At 37.6% G+C, this 14,327-nt stretch overlaps 1 protein-coding gene and 1 non-coding gene across 2 annotated transcripts in view; both read right to left on the bottom strand.

The window, feature by feature from the left end:
- IARS1 (isoleucyl-tRNA synthetase 1) overlaps nt 1-14,327 on the bottom strand; it is a 79,409-nt gene that overhangs the window by 61,485 nt on the left and 3,597 nt on the right. Inside the window, exons 2-6 of the mRNA XM_001491121.7 lie at nt 9,415-9,540; nt 8,548-8,704; nt 8,166-8,285; nt 5,782-5,864; nt 2,603-2,720 (exon numbers count right to left, since the gene is read on the bottom strand). Of these exons, the coding sequence (XP_001491171.3) occupies nt 2,603-2,720; nt 5,782-5,864; nt 8,166-8,285; nt 8,548-8,704; nt 9,415-9,540 (604 nt within the window). The remainder of the gene's footprint in view (nt 1-2,602; nt 2,721-5,781; nt 5,865-8,165; nt 8,286-8,547; nt 8,705-9,414; nt 9,541-14,327) is intronic.
- LOC111770262 (small nucleolar RNA SNORA84) lies at nt 12,493-12,625 on the bottom strand. The gene has a single exon (XR_002803421.1). It is a non-coding gene; the product is annotated as a small nucleolar RNA SNORA84 (small nucleolar RNA).

Here is a 14,327-nt window from a genome sequence, read left to right as displayed (position 1 = left end):
TGTTTGCTACCATTGAAAAAAAAAAAGGACTATGCCCTCAAAACAACTCAAATGTCTATCAAAAGAATGAATAAATAAGTTGTAATCTCTGTTATACGAAACACTATACAGCAGTTAAAAATGAACTTAAAGCTACATGTATCAATGTGAAGAATCTTTAAAACATAATGTTTAGTATAAAAGGCAAGGTACAGAATAAGTACAGTGGGTGAGATTTTAAAAACATGCAGAAAAATGATATATACTGTTTATGGATACTTCTGTAGATAGTAAAAGTGTAAAAATATGCATAGAGAAAGAAACATAGTGGTTACCCGTCAGGATGTAAGAAGGGAAATGGAAAGAGAAACGTGATATAAATAAATAAATTGTGCTATATTTCCCTACAAAGAAATTAGAACCAAAGATCCACAACTACACAAAACACAGATGACTGTCCCAAACACAATGTTGAGTAAAAAAAGCCAGACACAAAAGAATACATGCTGGAACTTTCCATTTCTACAAAATACAGAAACAGGCAAAACTAATCAACTGTTATCTATAATATTTGACGTATTTTTTTAAAAAAAGATGCATTTATTGGAATCCATCAAATGGTACACTTAAGATTTGAGAATTTAATTGTATATAAATTTTAAGCACCACCCTCCCCCCAAACCATAAACAAATACTGACCTCTATTCATGATATACATGTTGAAGAAAAAAAAAACCCACAAAAACAAAGCACTGATTTCTATGAAATACAGAGGACAGAGAAAACGTTAAATTGGACCAGAGAGATGTAATCAGCAAAATTCAGATTCTGGGAAATGCTACAAGACAAAACCTGTCTCCTAAACAATGACTTGCAAGGAAAAAAGAAAAAAAGGGGCTGGTCCGGTGGCGCAGCAGTTAAGCTCGCACATTCTGCTTCTCAGCAGCCCAGGGTCTGCCAGTTTGGATCCTGGGTTGTGGACATGGCACCGCTTGGCAAAAAAGCCATGCTGTGGTAGGCGTCCCATGTATAAAGTAGAGGAAGATGGGCATGGATGTGAGCTCAGGGCCAGTCTTCCTCAGCAAAAAGAGAAGGATTGGCAGTAGTTAGCTCAGGGCTAATCTTCTTCAAAAAAAAAAAAAAAAAGAAAGAAAAGAAAAGAAGATAAGAAGAGAAATGGAGACGTAAAGATTAAAATAGAGATAAAACACAGCTATTACCACATATGAACCTACCTTAGATCCTGATTCAAAAAATAAATAAATAAAAATAACCCGAGGGAAAAAAGGGTATGATATTTGTGAGACAAATAGAAATGTAAACACTGATGATATCTAGGAATTAAACAATTCTAGAATATTTACTGTTAAGGATACTAGAGATGATGGATGATGCCTTTTTGGTGTGATAATGATACTATGGTATCGTTAAAAGAAAAAGATAAAAAAAGATTTCTATCTATTAAAGATATATAATGGATTATTTATTGACAAAATATTATATCTGAAATTTGCTTTGAAAAAGGGTCTGGGAGAAGTGAGCGGGAGTGTGTACAGATGGGGCAAGACTGGCCACAGGTTAACAGTTGTTGGCGATACGTAACAAGCACATGGGAATTAATGACATGATTCTATTTTTGTGTATGCCTGAAATGCTCCATGTTTTTAAAAAGTAAGCAAATACAGCAATAGATTAAGATTTGACAAAGCTAAGCCTTTGGTACCCAAGTGCTTAGTATATTATTTTCTACATTTTTATGTGCTTAAAATGTTTTATTAAAAGTAAACAATACAACATGAGCACTATCATAGAAGGGTACATGGAAGACAACAGGAATCATCACATGACCTCATAAGGATTTGCAAAAATCAAACGGGATGTATGAATGCATTCTATAAGACGAAGAGTGCTTTTGAAATGCAAGTTTTAATAACATAATCTCCAAACCTAAGCCATGAAATAAGAATTCCAAACAAATCAGTATCCTTAAAAACAAAGAGGGTTAGATAAACTCTCAGAAATGAAAACCTCTGTTGAATATACACACATGGGAACTGCTCATGTTTCAGAAGACTTACTGACTTTGCTACGTCTAGATAAGGTAAAGTAGGATGTTTTGTAAACATCTGACATATCTAAACACTTCCATCACAGCAACCACAGCAAGTTATTCCATTCATCAGAGAAAAAATCGTAATGCTGTCCACCCATCCCAAATCAGATTTTCTTCCAAATACTTTTAACAAATAAATGATATTATGAGGTCCAGATGAGGCATAAAATCACTCAAATCAATAACTCTTATGAAACAGTGACTGGAGGGAAATAGGGCAGAGCTGAGCTTGTTAATCAAAGAGAGGCATAAAAATCTGGTCAAAACAAGCAAAACCTATCACATTAAGACACATCATTCACAACTCTCATAGGGGAAAAAAAAATCCCTCATTTTTAATCTTAAGAGGGCCTCAGTTCAGTGACAAGCAACATCACCAGCACTCAGGAAGAAAGAGTCACATCAACTCACTCTCCAGGCTAACATTCCTGCCTGGGATTAGTTACCACGATCACTAGAAGCACTGAACTCCCACACACATGACTTAATGACCAGTGGTGTCTCACATACCTTGTAATTCTGGTGGGATTCGAAGTTGGAAAGTGGAGTGTTGCACGCGGTAGAGAAGGGCATGACCTTCACACCTCTGTAAACAAGGCCTTTATCATAGAGTTGTTTGAAGACCCACCTAGCAAGCAGAAAAGTTTTACAACAATTACACACCCAAAATTCTGTTTCCCCAAATGCAAATATTTATGTCAGTTTCTGTCAGCAGAAGTGGAAACACAGAGGAGACTACCTGGTTAATTACAAAGGCTCCGTATAATGAGACCTAACGTAGACATTAAAAGAGCTAATATCCCTTGACATGGAAAGATGTTCACGACATGACGCTGCCTGAGAAAAGCAACTGACACCATATTTGCAATGAGGTGCCAATTATGTAAAACTATACATATCAGCATATATATTTATATTTTTTAGAGATTTTCACTAATACGTTAGCAATGGTTAGGATTTCAGAGTTTTTGTTTTTCTTAATAGTTTTCTGGTGTATTGCTAAAATTTCACTATAATGGGCAGTTTTACAAAGGCAATTTAAAAAGTATAAACCACGGAGATTAGGATTAAATGTCACTCCTACAGTTATTCAAAAACTTCTGTTAGACACTTAAACATGTTGCTTTAAGCGAAATGCACCAAGATGCTGCAAATGTCAATGGCACAGTCATCCCAGGCTCTCCCGCTGTGACTGCTCACCTCTCCCAGTTGGAGGAACTCTCACTTAACTCTGCCTTTATATAATTCACCTTTATAGTGCAATTCCTACGTGCCTGGCACAATAAATGAATTAAACTCTCTCCCATTTGCTAAAATATATTTTTATGAAAAAATGTGCATATTTTTTCACGGCATTCCTTAGGCTTTAAATATAGCTTGAAAAGTGATGTTTTGAGCCAGCCCTTATGGCCTAGCAGTTAAAGTTTGGTGCACTCTGCTTCGGCAGCCTGGGTTCAGTTCCCAGCTGTGGAACCACACCACTTGTCTGCCAGTAGCCATGCTGTGGTGGTGGCTCACATAGAAGAACCAGAAGAACCTACAGCTAAATATACAAGTATGTACTGGGGCTTTGGGGAGGGAAAAAAAAAGAGGAAGACTGGCAACAGATGTTAGCTCAGTGCAAATCTTTCTCAGCAGAAAAAAAAAAAAAGGTGATGTTTCACAAAAAATTTCCCAAGTTTAAACTCAATCTTAAATTATATACTTTGATGCAAGGACATTTACAGGAGGCTAGAGGAAGAGTACTAGATTCGATATCATAAGACCCAGTTTCAAGCCTAAGAGCCATAAAATTAGCTGTGTAATCTCAGACAAGTCACAATAACTTCCTTCACTTCAGAGTCCCAATCCAATCCTCAGGACTCTGGATCATCTGAGAAAATTCATGTGGAAGTACTTTATATACTCAAAAGCATGGACTCAAGCTAAATTATCACCATTATTAATGTTATCATTATAAAGATATCTCCTACAATTTTTATAATCACCCTAGGTCTATGTGCCTTATTTATATGCCAACACATTCCTCAGGAATAACTAACATTCTAACACCAAGAGGCTCCAAAATCTGTTTTCCCCTGATTCCAGTATGTTTTATGTAAATTAAGAAGTAGGATAAAGAGCTGAATTGTCCAACATGGTAGGCACTAGCCACAAGCGCTCATTGAAATTTAAATTCATTAAGATTAGAAATTCAGTTTCTCAGCTGTACTAGCCATATTTAAGTGCTCAATAGCTCTGATCTACAGCATAAAGAGTACCTTCTTTTTCAGATGTTGAACATGTCTGGTTTTTAGATGCCCTAACCATGAGCTAGAGCTCTAACCCCTCTAGCTGCTCAGTGAATGGGAAGCCCCCTGTCCAAAGTCTCTGGCATATCGGAGACTATGATCAGCTTCCACCCATGGATACAGGTGTCTGGAGATGATCCACAGTGGCATGTCAGAGTCAGAGTCTGAGAACTGCTCCAGGGCGTCTAGCTCCCCAAAGGCAAAGGACTTGGGCTGAGCATGTGCAACAGATCTTGACTAACAAAAACGTGAGCAGGTAGATGCGAAGGCAGTAAGAGCCACGAGTCCCTACAACGCAGTGCAAAGAAAGTGCATCCTACAAAACAGCTTTGCAACTCACATGTAATTATGCACAATTTAGTACAAGTAGTACTTCCTCAAGCCTTGAGCTATGTACACAGTGCATTCTGCAACCATGATAATGGTGGCTGTTTGCCCACTGATGATAAGTACTGATTCTCAGACTGCTGTGGGATTCTCAAGTTAAATCACTCATCAAGAGTAGCACTGCAACAGTGCTACTTATAATAGTAAAAAGAGTAAAATTCTTTTTGAAACTGTTGCAGAACAGTGACTGCAACTGTACTTGAGAACTATACAACTTCTCTCAGTATAAAATTCGAGTATACAATCTCTTAAACTTAATTCCTTAAAACAAAAAAACACACTTTTGAAACCTAATTTCCCCTAAATTTGTTACCAATTAATTTGGCCAAAAAACTAAGTGACATCAGGCCATTTATATTCTTTATTTATTCTACTTAATGTGAACAATTATATGTTCTGATGCTGAAATACTAATGTATTTGATTACAGGTTGCTGCTCAATATGCTGGGGTCATTATACACCACAGAATATATGCATATCCTATTACCTTTCTAGAAACCAAAATCTTCTAAATTTAAAAGAAAACCTAGGCATGGAAGGGATGAATAGGTGGAGCATAGAAAATTTTTAGGGTAGTGAAAACACTCCGGATGATACTAGAATGATGCATATATGTCATTACACATTTCTCCAAACTTATAGAATGTTCAATGACAAGAGTGGACGCTGATGTAAACTATGGACTTTGGGTGGTGATGATGTGTCAATATAGATTCATCAATTGTAAAAAATGTACCACTCTGCTGGGGGATGTTGATAATGGGGGAGGCTGTGCAGGTATAGGGGTACAGGGTATATGAGAAATCTCTGTACCTTCCTCTCAATTTTGCTGTAAACTTAAAAATGCTCTAAAAAAACTAAATCTTTAAAAACAAAAACAAAACAAATCCGTCCTGAAAATTTCAGATAAGTAATTATGGACCTGAAAACAAAGTGATTCATACTAGAGCATCTCTCCACTAACCAATATAACTAATATTCCTTATATTTACAATTTCAAATAAACCTACCAGACAGATTCCATGAATTGCGGATACAGAGTTTTGTAGTCATTGTCAAAGTCAATCCATCGGCCAAGTCTGGTAACAATAGACTTTAAAAATATAAATATCACAGTTATTAGACAAGATATTTGTTATTGTACACCAACGTGTTTTACTTCCATTATCACCACATACAATGATTTTGGGAAAACAAAACAATCAATGGTTCAAGTGAAGCTATATTGCAAACAACACACTTTGTAAGGTTAAGAACCAGTTTTCTGGGGCCAGCCCGGTGGTGCAGTGGTTAAGTGTGCACATTCTGCTTCGGCAGCCCAGGGTTCACCAGTTCGGATCCCAGGTGCGGACACGGCACTGCTTGGCAAGCCATGCTGTGGTAGGCATCCCACATATAAAGTAAAGGAAGATGGGTATGGATGTTAGCTCAGGGCCAGCCTTCCTCACCAAAAGAGGAGGCTTGGCAGCAGATAGCTCAGGGCTAATCTTCCTCAAAAGAAAAAAAAAAAAAAGAACCAGTTGTCTTGGCATTCATCATATGTGCAGATACTGTTATTTACAAGTATTAATATTCCTTTATAAAAGTATACCAAAACTACCATTTGGCAAACACCACAGGTACAACTATTGCTGGCAAGAATCATCAATGGAGGCTAAAATTAATGAGTGAAAGTATAAGAAACAGGATATTTGCAAAGAATGTCCCCACAGAATACTTATTAATTACAAAGGAAAAACTGCAATTTTACAATAGGGAAATCAGACAGATATCACTTTACTGAACAAAGTTAACATCAACAATGAGACATATCAGCATCATAGGCCTTCTGATATGACAGACTCAGAAGGGCACGATGTCACTGCTGAGGCATTCTTGCAAAAATGCATATGCATAACCTAAACTGAATCCTGAGGAAACAACAGACATTGAGAGTTTTCCTACAAAATAAGCGGTCTGTGTTCTAAAAGTGACACGGTCATGAAAGACAAAGAAAGATTGAGGGAATGTTCCAGATTGAAGGAGACTAAGGAGATATGCCAACTATGTAAATGCAGTATGTGCTCCTAGACTGGATCTTGGATCAGAAATAAAAATCACTGGGACACCTGGTTAAATCTGAATAAGGTCTATAGTACTGAATCAATGTTAATTTCCTGCTTTTGATAATTACACCATGGTTATTGAAGGTGTTAGCATTTAGGAAGTGGATGAAGGGTATAAGGAAACTTTTCACACTATTTTTTTAATTTTTCAGTAAGTCTGAATTATTTCAAAACGAAAAGTTAAAAAATATTTTTTTTTTTTTAAGAAACAAAAAGGCCCACATGCATATTATGTTCATCAGGATTTTTTCCTGTTGGTGACCAGGCAAGAAAGGAAGATTAAAGAAGGTCTGGTTAGGAGAAAAATTGAGCAGCTTTGATTATCAAGTTGATGAAAACCGCTTTTATTCAGCAATGAAGAGAAGCTTCTCAAAGTTTTGAACAGGGAAGAGTAAGTTGAACAGAGTCTTGTGGGAGAGAGAACTTGGCAAGCTGAGTGGAAATAACATGAGCAAGAGATAATTAGGAGACTGTTTCAGAAATGAAGATGACAGTGGGTGGGAGGGAAAGGTTGTAGAAATGAAAAGAAATGACTAGACAGGAGATACTAAGAAGAAAGATTTGATAAGGTTTGGCATTTGATTTGATCATGAGGATTAATGTTTGAAGCCTGGAAGACTCACAACATTGGCAGAATAGAGAATTCTAAATAACAGCAAGTTTCAGAAGTCAAAGTGGTAAGATGGAGAAGATGGAAAAAAACAAAAGCCAGACATATTTTTAAGTTGTACAGACATACTAACCTGAAAGCCAGGGAGGAAAGGGGGGTTGACGACCTTTGTTCCGAAGCTCATAAGAAAGAGAGAGGGACGGAGCTCTACCAGCACTCAACAGTTACTTAAAAGTACCAGCTGAGGGAGCTCTATTACTAAGAGAAGCAGCAGGCAAGATGGCAGTCAAATTAATAAACAACAACGGGTCCAAATTTGAATTGTTATTAACATTTGAAATTTTTTATTGCAACATTCAGGTATTTCTATTTGCTGGGACAGCTTGATTCCTGTCATATACTATGGTTAGGTAGGAGATTAAATTTGGAAGACCAATCAAGCACACAGAAATCAGAAAAGAAAGGGTTCAGTTTAACTAACAGTTTAAGTAATAGGGTTAGAGGTAGAAGCCAGACACTCTTTTAAAGAGGGTGGTCGACTCTTCTTATGTCACAGGCTCACAAGGACAGCAACAGTTTTGGGCGCATCTCATAAAAAGCACAAAGGACTGTAAACCATTTCAACTCCCAATTAAAAACTAAAATTTTTAGTCATTCTACTGGAAATAACCCAACATACCTTCCACTCAGTAGAATATCTCATCACAATTGCTCGGCACTGATTGTTATACTCTACAATCCCCATTTTGGCTACATCCTCTGGTCCTCTGATTCCCAGTGTCTTATCAATTTCATATTCCTGAAAATTTGTGATAAGATTGTTAACATTCCTACCCTACGAAACAAATGCAATTCAGCAATTCTAGGAAATAAAACAGATTTAAAAAAACTAGTTCTCAGAAAATTTAAAGAGAAAATGAACTATAAATAGTATTATAGAGATGAAGTAAAAGAAAAAATCTAACCATAGTAAAAATTCTTCATATTTTAACATACTATATGATGAAATTTAATGCTTATAAAAAAATCAGAAGATTAGAAGGCTGGTGACTCAAACATACCACAGGTAAGCCATGACAATCCCATCCAAATCTTCTGTCAACATGAAACCCACTCTGGTGAGCATATCTCGTAACTATATCTTTAATTGTCCCTGCAAGTATATGTCCATAGTGAGGTAGTCCAGTTGCAAAAGGAGGCCCATCGTAGAAGGTATATCTAACAGAGGTAATAAAAATGTTGTTACTTTAAAACAGACAATAAAAATTTAGGACATTTTTCTATAGATAGCTCCTGTCACAGTGGAGTCTTCAGGGAGAAGAAAAGCAGCAAGATCAGAAATTTCGCGGACATAATGATTAGATAATTACTGGAGGTCCTGCCTTGAAAAGAGCTAGTTACGGAGGAGTGGAAGAGACCTCTATTGGACCTTCTATTCTTCATTCATTAGCTGCATGACATAAGGCAAGTTATTCATCCTGATCCTGAGTTGTCTCATCAGTAAAAGAGGGCAAAAAACACCCATCTCATAAAGTTTCTGAGCAGAGGAGACACATGATGAAAATGGTAAATAAAGAAAGGACTAGTCTTTAGGTGAATGGAGACTAGAGGCAGGAAGTACTCTAACAGGAGGCTACTACTAGTCTAGATATAAGTACTTTAATGAGGGTGCAGATAATGAGAAAAGTGGACAGGAGGAGGGTGATACACAAACTCTATTCAGAAAACCTCTTAAAGAACCTGAATCCACCTGAATAATTAACAACTCATTCACTCAATGTGTATCTACTACTGGGAGTGCCCACTATGTAGAGAGCTAGGAGACTCTGGGAATACAAAGACGAATAAAGAGTTTCCGCCTTAATGGAACTCAGTCGAAGAAATAACTATTCTTAAAGACTCTACCTTTACCAAAGAAACTCACATACTTTGGCCTATGTTTTGATTGCTTTAAGCATTCCTGAAAACAATTAAATTCGGACCAGAACTGCAAGATTTTCTCTTCTTCAGCAGGAAAATTGATGTTTTCTGGAACTTGTTGAACCATTTTGTTGCTGCAAGAGAAATCAAATTTATTATTCTCCAAAGAGAAGTCTAGGAATAACAGTAAAATATATTAAAACAAGTGTATATATCACTACCCATACTACATGGTACCTAAAAAGAAAATACAGCTTTTTTGTGGTAAAGTTCACATACCATAAATTTCACCCTTTTAAAGCGTACAATTCAGGGTTTTTTAGTATATTCACAAGATTGTGCAACCATCATCACTCTCTAATTCCAGAATATTTTCATCACTGTTCCCTCCTCTGCCCTCTAAAAACCTGTACACATAAGCAGTCATTCTCCATTCCCTCCTTCCCTAGTCCCACGGCAACCATTAATCTGCTCTCTGTCTCTATAGATTTTCCTATTCTGGACATTTCATATAAATGGAATCATGCATATATAGCTTACTGTGTGTAACTTCTTTTACTAAGAATTATGTTTTCAAGGTTCATCCATGTTGTAATATGTACTGATACTTTATTGTTTCCACTTTTTGGCTATTATGAACAATGCTGCTATAAATGTTCATGTACAAGTTTTTGTGTGAACGTATGTTTTCAGTTCTCTTGGGAGCATATCTAGGAGTGGAATTATTGCTGGGTTGTATGGTAACTCTGTGTTTAACTTTTTGAGAAACTGCCAAAATATGTTCCAAAGCTGCTGCATCATTTTACATTCTCCCAGCAGTGAATGAGGATTCCTGTTTCTTTGTATCTTCACTCCTTATTGGCCATCTTTGGATTACAGGAAATCCCAGTGCATGTGAAGTGGTATCGCATTCTGGTTTTGATTTGCATTTCCCTAATGATTAGTGATGTTCAGCACTTTTTCAGGTGCTTATTGGCCATTTGTATATTTTGTTTGGAGAAATGCCTATTCATCCTTTGCCCATTGTTTAATTGGGTTGTCTTTTATTGTTGAGTTGTAAGAGTCCTTTATATACCCAAAATACAAGTCCCTTACTAGTTAGATGATTTGCAAAAATTTTTTCCCATTCTGTGGGTTGTCTTTTTATTTTCTTCACAGTATTCTCTGAAGCACAAACACTTTTAATTTTGGTGAAGTCTAGTTTATCTATTTTTTGTTCTGTTACTTGAGCTTCTAGTGTCATATCTAAGAAGCCATTACCTAAAACAGGGTTACGAAGTTTTAGCTTTTATATTTAGGTCGCTGATCTATTTTGAGTTCTTTTGTATACCGTGTGAAGTAGGGATACATGGTACGTTTTATTTTTTATATTTATTTATTTTTTTGAGGAAGATTAGCCCTGAACTAACATCTGCTGCCAATCCTCCTCTTTTTGCTGAGGAAGACTGGCCCTGAGCCAACATCTGTGCCCATCTTCCTCTATTTTATATGTGGGACGCCCGCCACAGCATGGTTTGATGAGCGGTACCTAGGTCCACGCCTGGGATCTGAACCCACAAACCCCAGGCTGCTGAAGCAAAGTATGCGAACTTAACCGCTATGCCACCAGGCTGGCCCCTACATGGTACTTTTCAAATTATTGCAAAACTTGTGTCCAAATTACACTCTTTACTTATTTTTCAACTACAGTATAACATTTAGTAATTGTAGACAATATGCTTCTAAAAGTAAACAAGAAAATATTGGAAATTCTATCTAATGATACTAAAAATTCATTTATCTGAAAAAATAAATCTCGAGGTAGGTAAGAATTCTTACCTACACTCAGACAGAAAGCACTTCTGTTGACATAACTTATCTCTCTGAGTGAAACAAGTTAAAACCTAAAAAATGTTTAAAGCTAAAAAAGATGAGACTCTCACATTCAAATTCTTCTTAGCTCAATCCAGTTTTCCATTTTGTCCCTTTTAGGACTCATATTCATGATTTTTGTAGTCTTAAAGTGTATAAAATTTTTAAGACTTTGGCTAATAGCCTAATGCAGAAACACTTGATTAATCCGAGGCTTAATTAGCGAGCATCCTTTAGCCCATTCCTTCTCAAAGCCTATTTATTCTTATTTTATAATTCTAAATAAGGTTGGTGACCAGATTTCCAAGCCAACATCAGATTAGAAGGGGACAGGATTGCTAATAATGAGAAAACAAGAGAAGAGAGAAAACCTTAAGAACTCAAGAACTGTAACAGTTTGGGGTAACTGACTCTAGGAGCAAAGAAACGGATATACCTCAACTAATTCTGAACACATCAAAGCCGAAGCACAGTAATTAACCCATGCCACCAAAAAAAAAAATTTATTACAAGCAGTGTCTCTCCTTTTCTTTCCTTCCATTTATTTTTGACATGTGAGAGTGCCTTTGTGTTTTTTATAGGAAAAAAATAAGAAAAGAACAGGTAGGCCCGTTAATTACTTCAACTATCCATTTCTGATTAGATTATGCCATTAAACAGTTAAACTAAATAGAAGGTGAAAAAGGCATTTTTTGTGTGAACTGAAGCTCCCGCCTTTTAAGGATGGAAAGAGGTGTCAGTCTGTGCATTTACTGATTTATTAGGGATCCTATTGGTTCAGTGACTACCTTATTAGAGGCCACCTGAAATTTACAGGGTTACATTTGGAAGACTAACAGATATCAAACCATCTATTTCTGTCACCTCTAATGCCCTTCAAGGTTGGTCCTATGGTCGCCAGCATCAATGGGTGTCGATTAGAGTAGACTCGCCAGCCCCAGCTCGGACTGAGAAATCGGACTGAGAAATCGGGACCTTCTAACCTTTTAACAAGATCCCAGGGGATTAGCATGCACATCAAAGTGTGAGAGGTCATTACTCTCACACTTGTGACTATTACTCAGGAATATCTACCTGAACTTTTTTTTTGAGAAAATGAGATTTAAGCTTTCTGTGAAGATGGCTTGTAACTTTCATAACATTTTCTGGGGAGCCTCTGCTCTCCCAAAGATTAAGAATCACTGCATTATTATGCCAAAGATCCAATGTAATGGTGCTGACTATTCTAAGAAGAGCTATGTATCAGTGACCGGGCTATGGTTGCTGCTGAAGAGAAACAGCCCCCATGCATACATCACAGGATTGCTCTGGCCCCTCACATCCACTGGAGAGCTGTACGTGCACAACAGCATCCAGTAACCACAGGGCCTGTGTGAGTATGTGAGCGTGTGTGTAGAAGTGGGAGATTAACCTCACCTCAGGGAAGCGTTTTCCTCTTCTTCCCTCTTACTATAACCCAGGCCCTCCACTCTTCCCTATTCCAGGACTCCTTCAGGCCTCTTTAGCCTCAACGTCCTGTTCAGCAATTTCTAGACACTCTCTCTGACCTTGTGTTTACCTCAAGAGATCTTGGAAAAGCATTCAAAAAACATTTTTGTTTAAAATAAATCTCATGATCTTCCTTGCCATACCTGTTCCTATTTTTAATTTCACTGTACTAGTAGTTACACCATTCCTTCCCATCACCTGGAATTTCTGAGTCATCTTAAGGCTACCAGATGACCCCACATCCAACTGACCACCAAGTCACATGCATCTGACCTCTAATTCTATTCCTTTGTTCTTTCTTCCTTCTCAGGTCTTCATAACCTGTTACACTGAGTCATGGTTAACCACAGAGGTGGGTCCAACTCCAGCCTTTTCTCAGTTTAGTTATATTCTATTAACACAGTCTCCACAGATATACTTACACAAAAATGTATAAAATATGTGTGCAAAGATAATAACTGAAGCATTGTTTCTATAGACAAACATCTGAAAACAAATGTCCATGAATAGGTGAGTAAAATAAATTATGGTACATCAATACTATGGAGGCATTAAAAACAATCAATCATAATATATCAAATTTACACATTACCTACACATACTGAGAAAGAAAAGAGCAAGTCACAGTTATAGCAACTTATACATATATATTCAGGTATTCTGTACAGACTTTTCAGTGCAGCACTCAAGGCCACCACGATCTTACCTCAAATTGCTACTCTTACTCCTGACCTTTCCTCTTATAAAACTCAAACTCCAGCTACATCACACCCTTGGCCCACTTTCCAACACCTGCATTTCTCTATCAGGCCCTTTCCCCACATACTCCAGCGCTACTTAGCTTAAACTATTCTCCTCGAGGGGTGTTCATCAATCCCCTCTTTCCAGAGCTAGGGTGTCCCTCCCTACACACTGTCGCTTATTTGTATTGTATGTCCCACTCACTTTCCAATCGAACTGTAAACTCGTTGCTGGCAGAAGCGTTTTACTATCTAACCTCAATCACACACGGTAAGTGCTAAAGAACCTCTGTTTGAATAAACCCTTTTGTCTGCATCCTTAGTTTCCACCAGTGACACTCCTATTCTCACCCACCTTTCCAATCCGTCCCACCCCACGGGCACCCCCTGGCACAGGGTAATGGTTAAGAGGACTGGTTTGGAATTTAACAGTTTTGGTGCCACCACTTAGTATGTGAGCTGTAGGAAAAGTTACTCAACCTTTAAATTTCAATTCTGTCATCTGTAAAATAAAGGTCGCAAACATTCACAGCGCTAATTTAACGTTAAGTGAGATAATGGCTAGCACAGCTCTCAGCAACCATGTGTCATGTATTTAAGCCATTATTATTAGTTCTTTGCCCACAAATTCATGCTATGCTTTGCTCTGGTCCCCGGGACTCTCTCGCTCTTCCCCACCATTACTCATCTTCTAGGTCCCAAACCAGAACAGCTCGGAGAAGCCTCCTTCTGAGCCTCCAAATCCTCCGGCTCCCAGGGCGTGCACTTGGCGTTCTGCAGTGACAGACTACAAGCTGAAGACCGAGGCCGTGCTCAGTCTCCGCTAACCCAGCCCCAGCAAG

The sequence above is a fragment of the Equus caballus genome, chromosome 23, assembly GCF_041296265.1.
Source record: "Equus caballus isolate H_3958 breed thoroughbred chromosome 23, TB-T2T, whole genome shotgun sequence".
Taxonomy (NCBI): Eukaryota; Metazoa; Chordata; class Mammalia; order Perissodactyla; family Equidae; genus Equus; species Equus caballus.
Note: the sequence above shows the minus strand (reverse complement) of the source record. Positions and strands in the feature narration are given on the sequence as shown.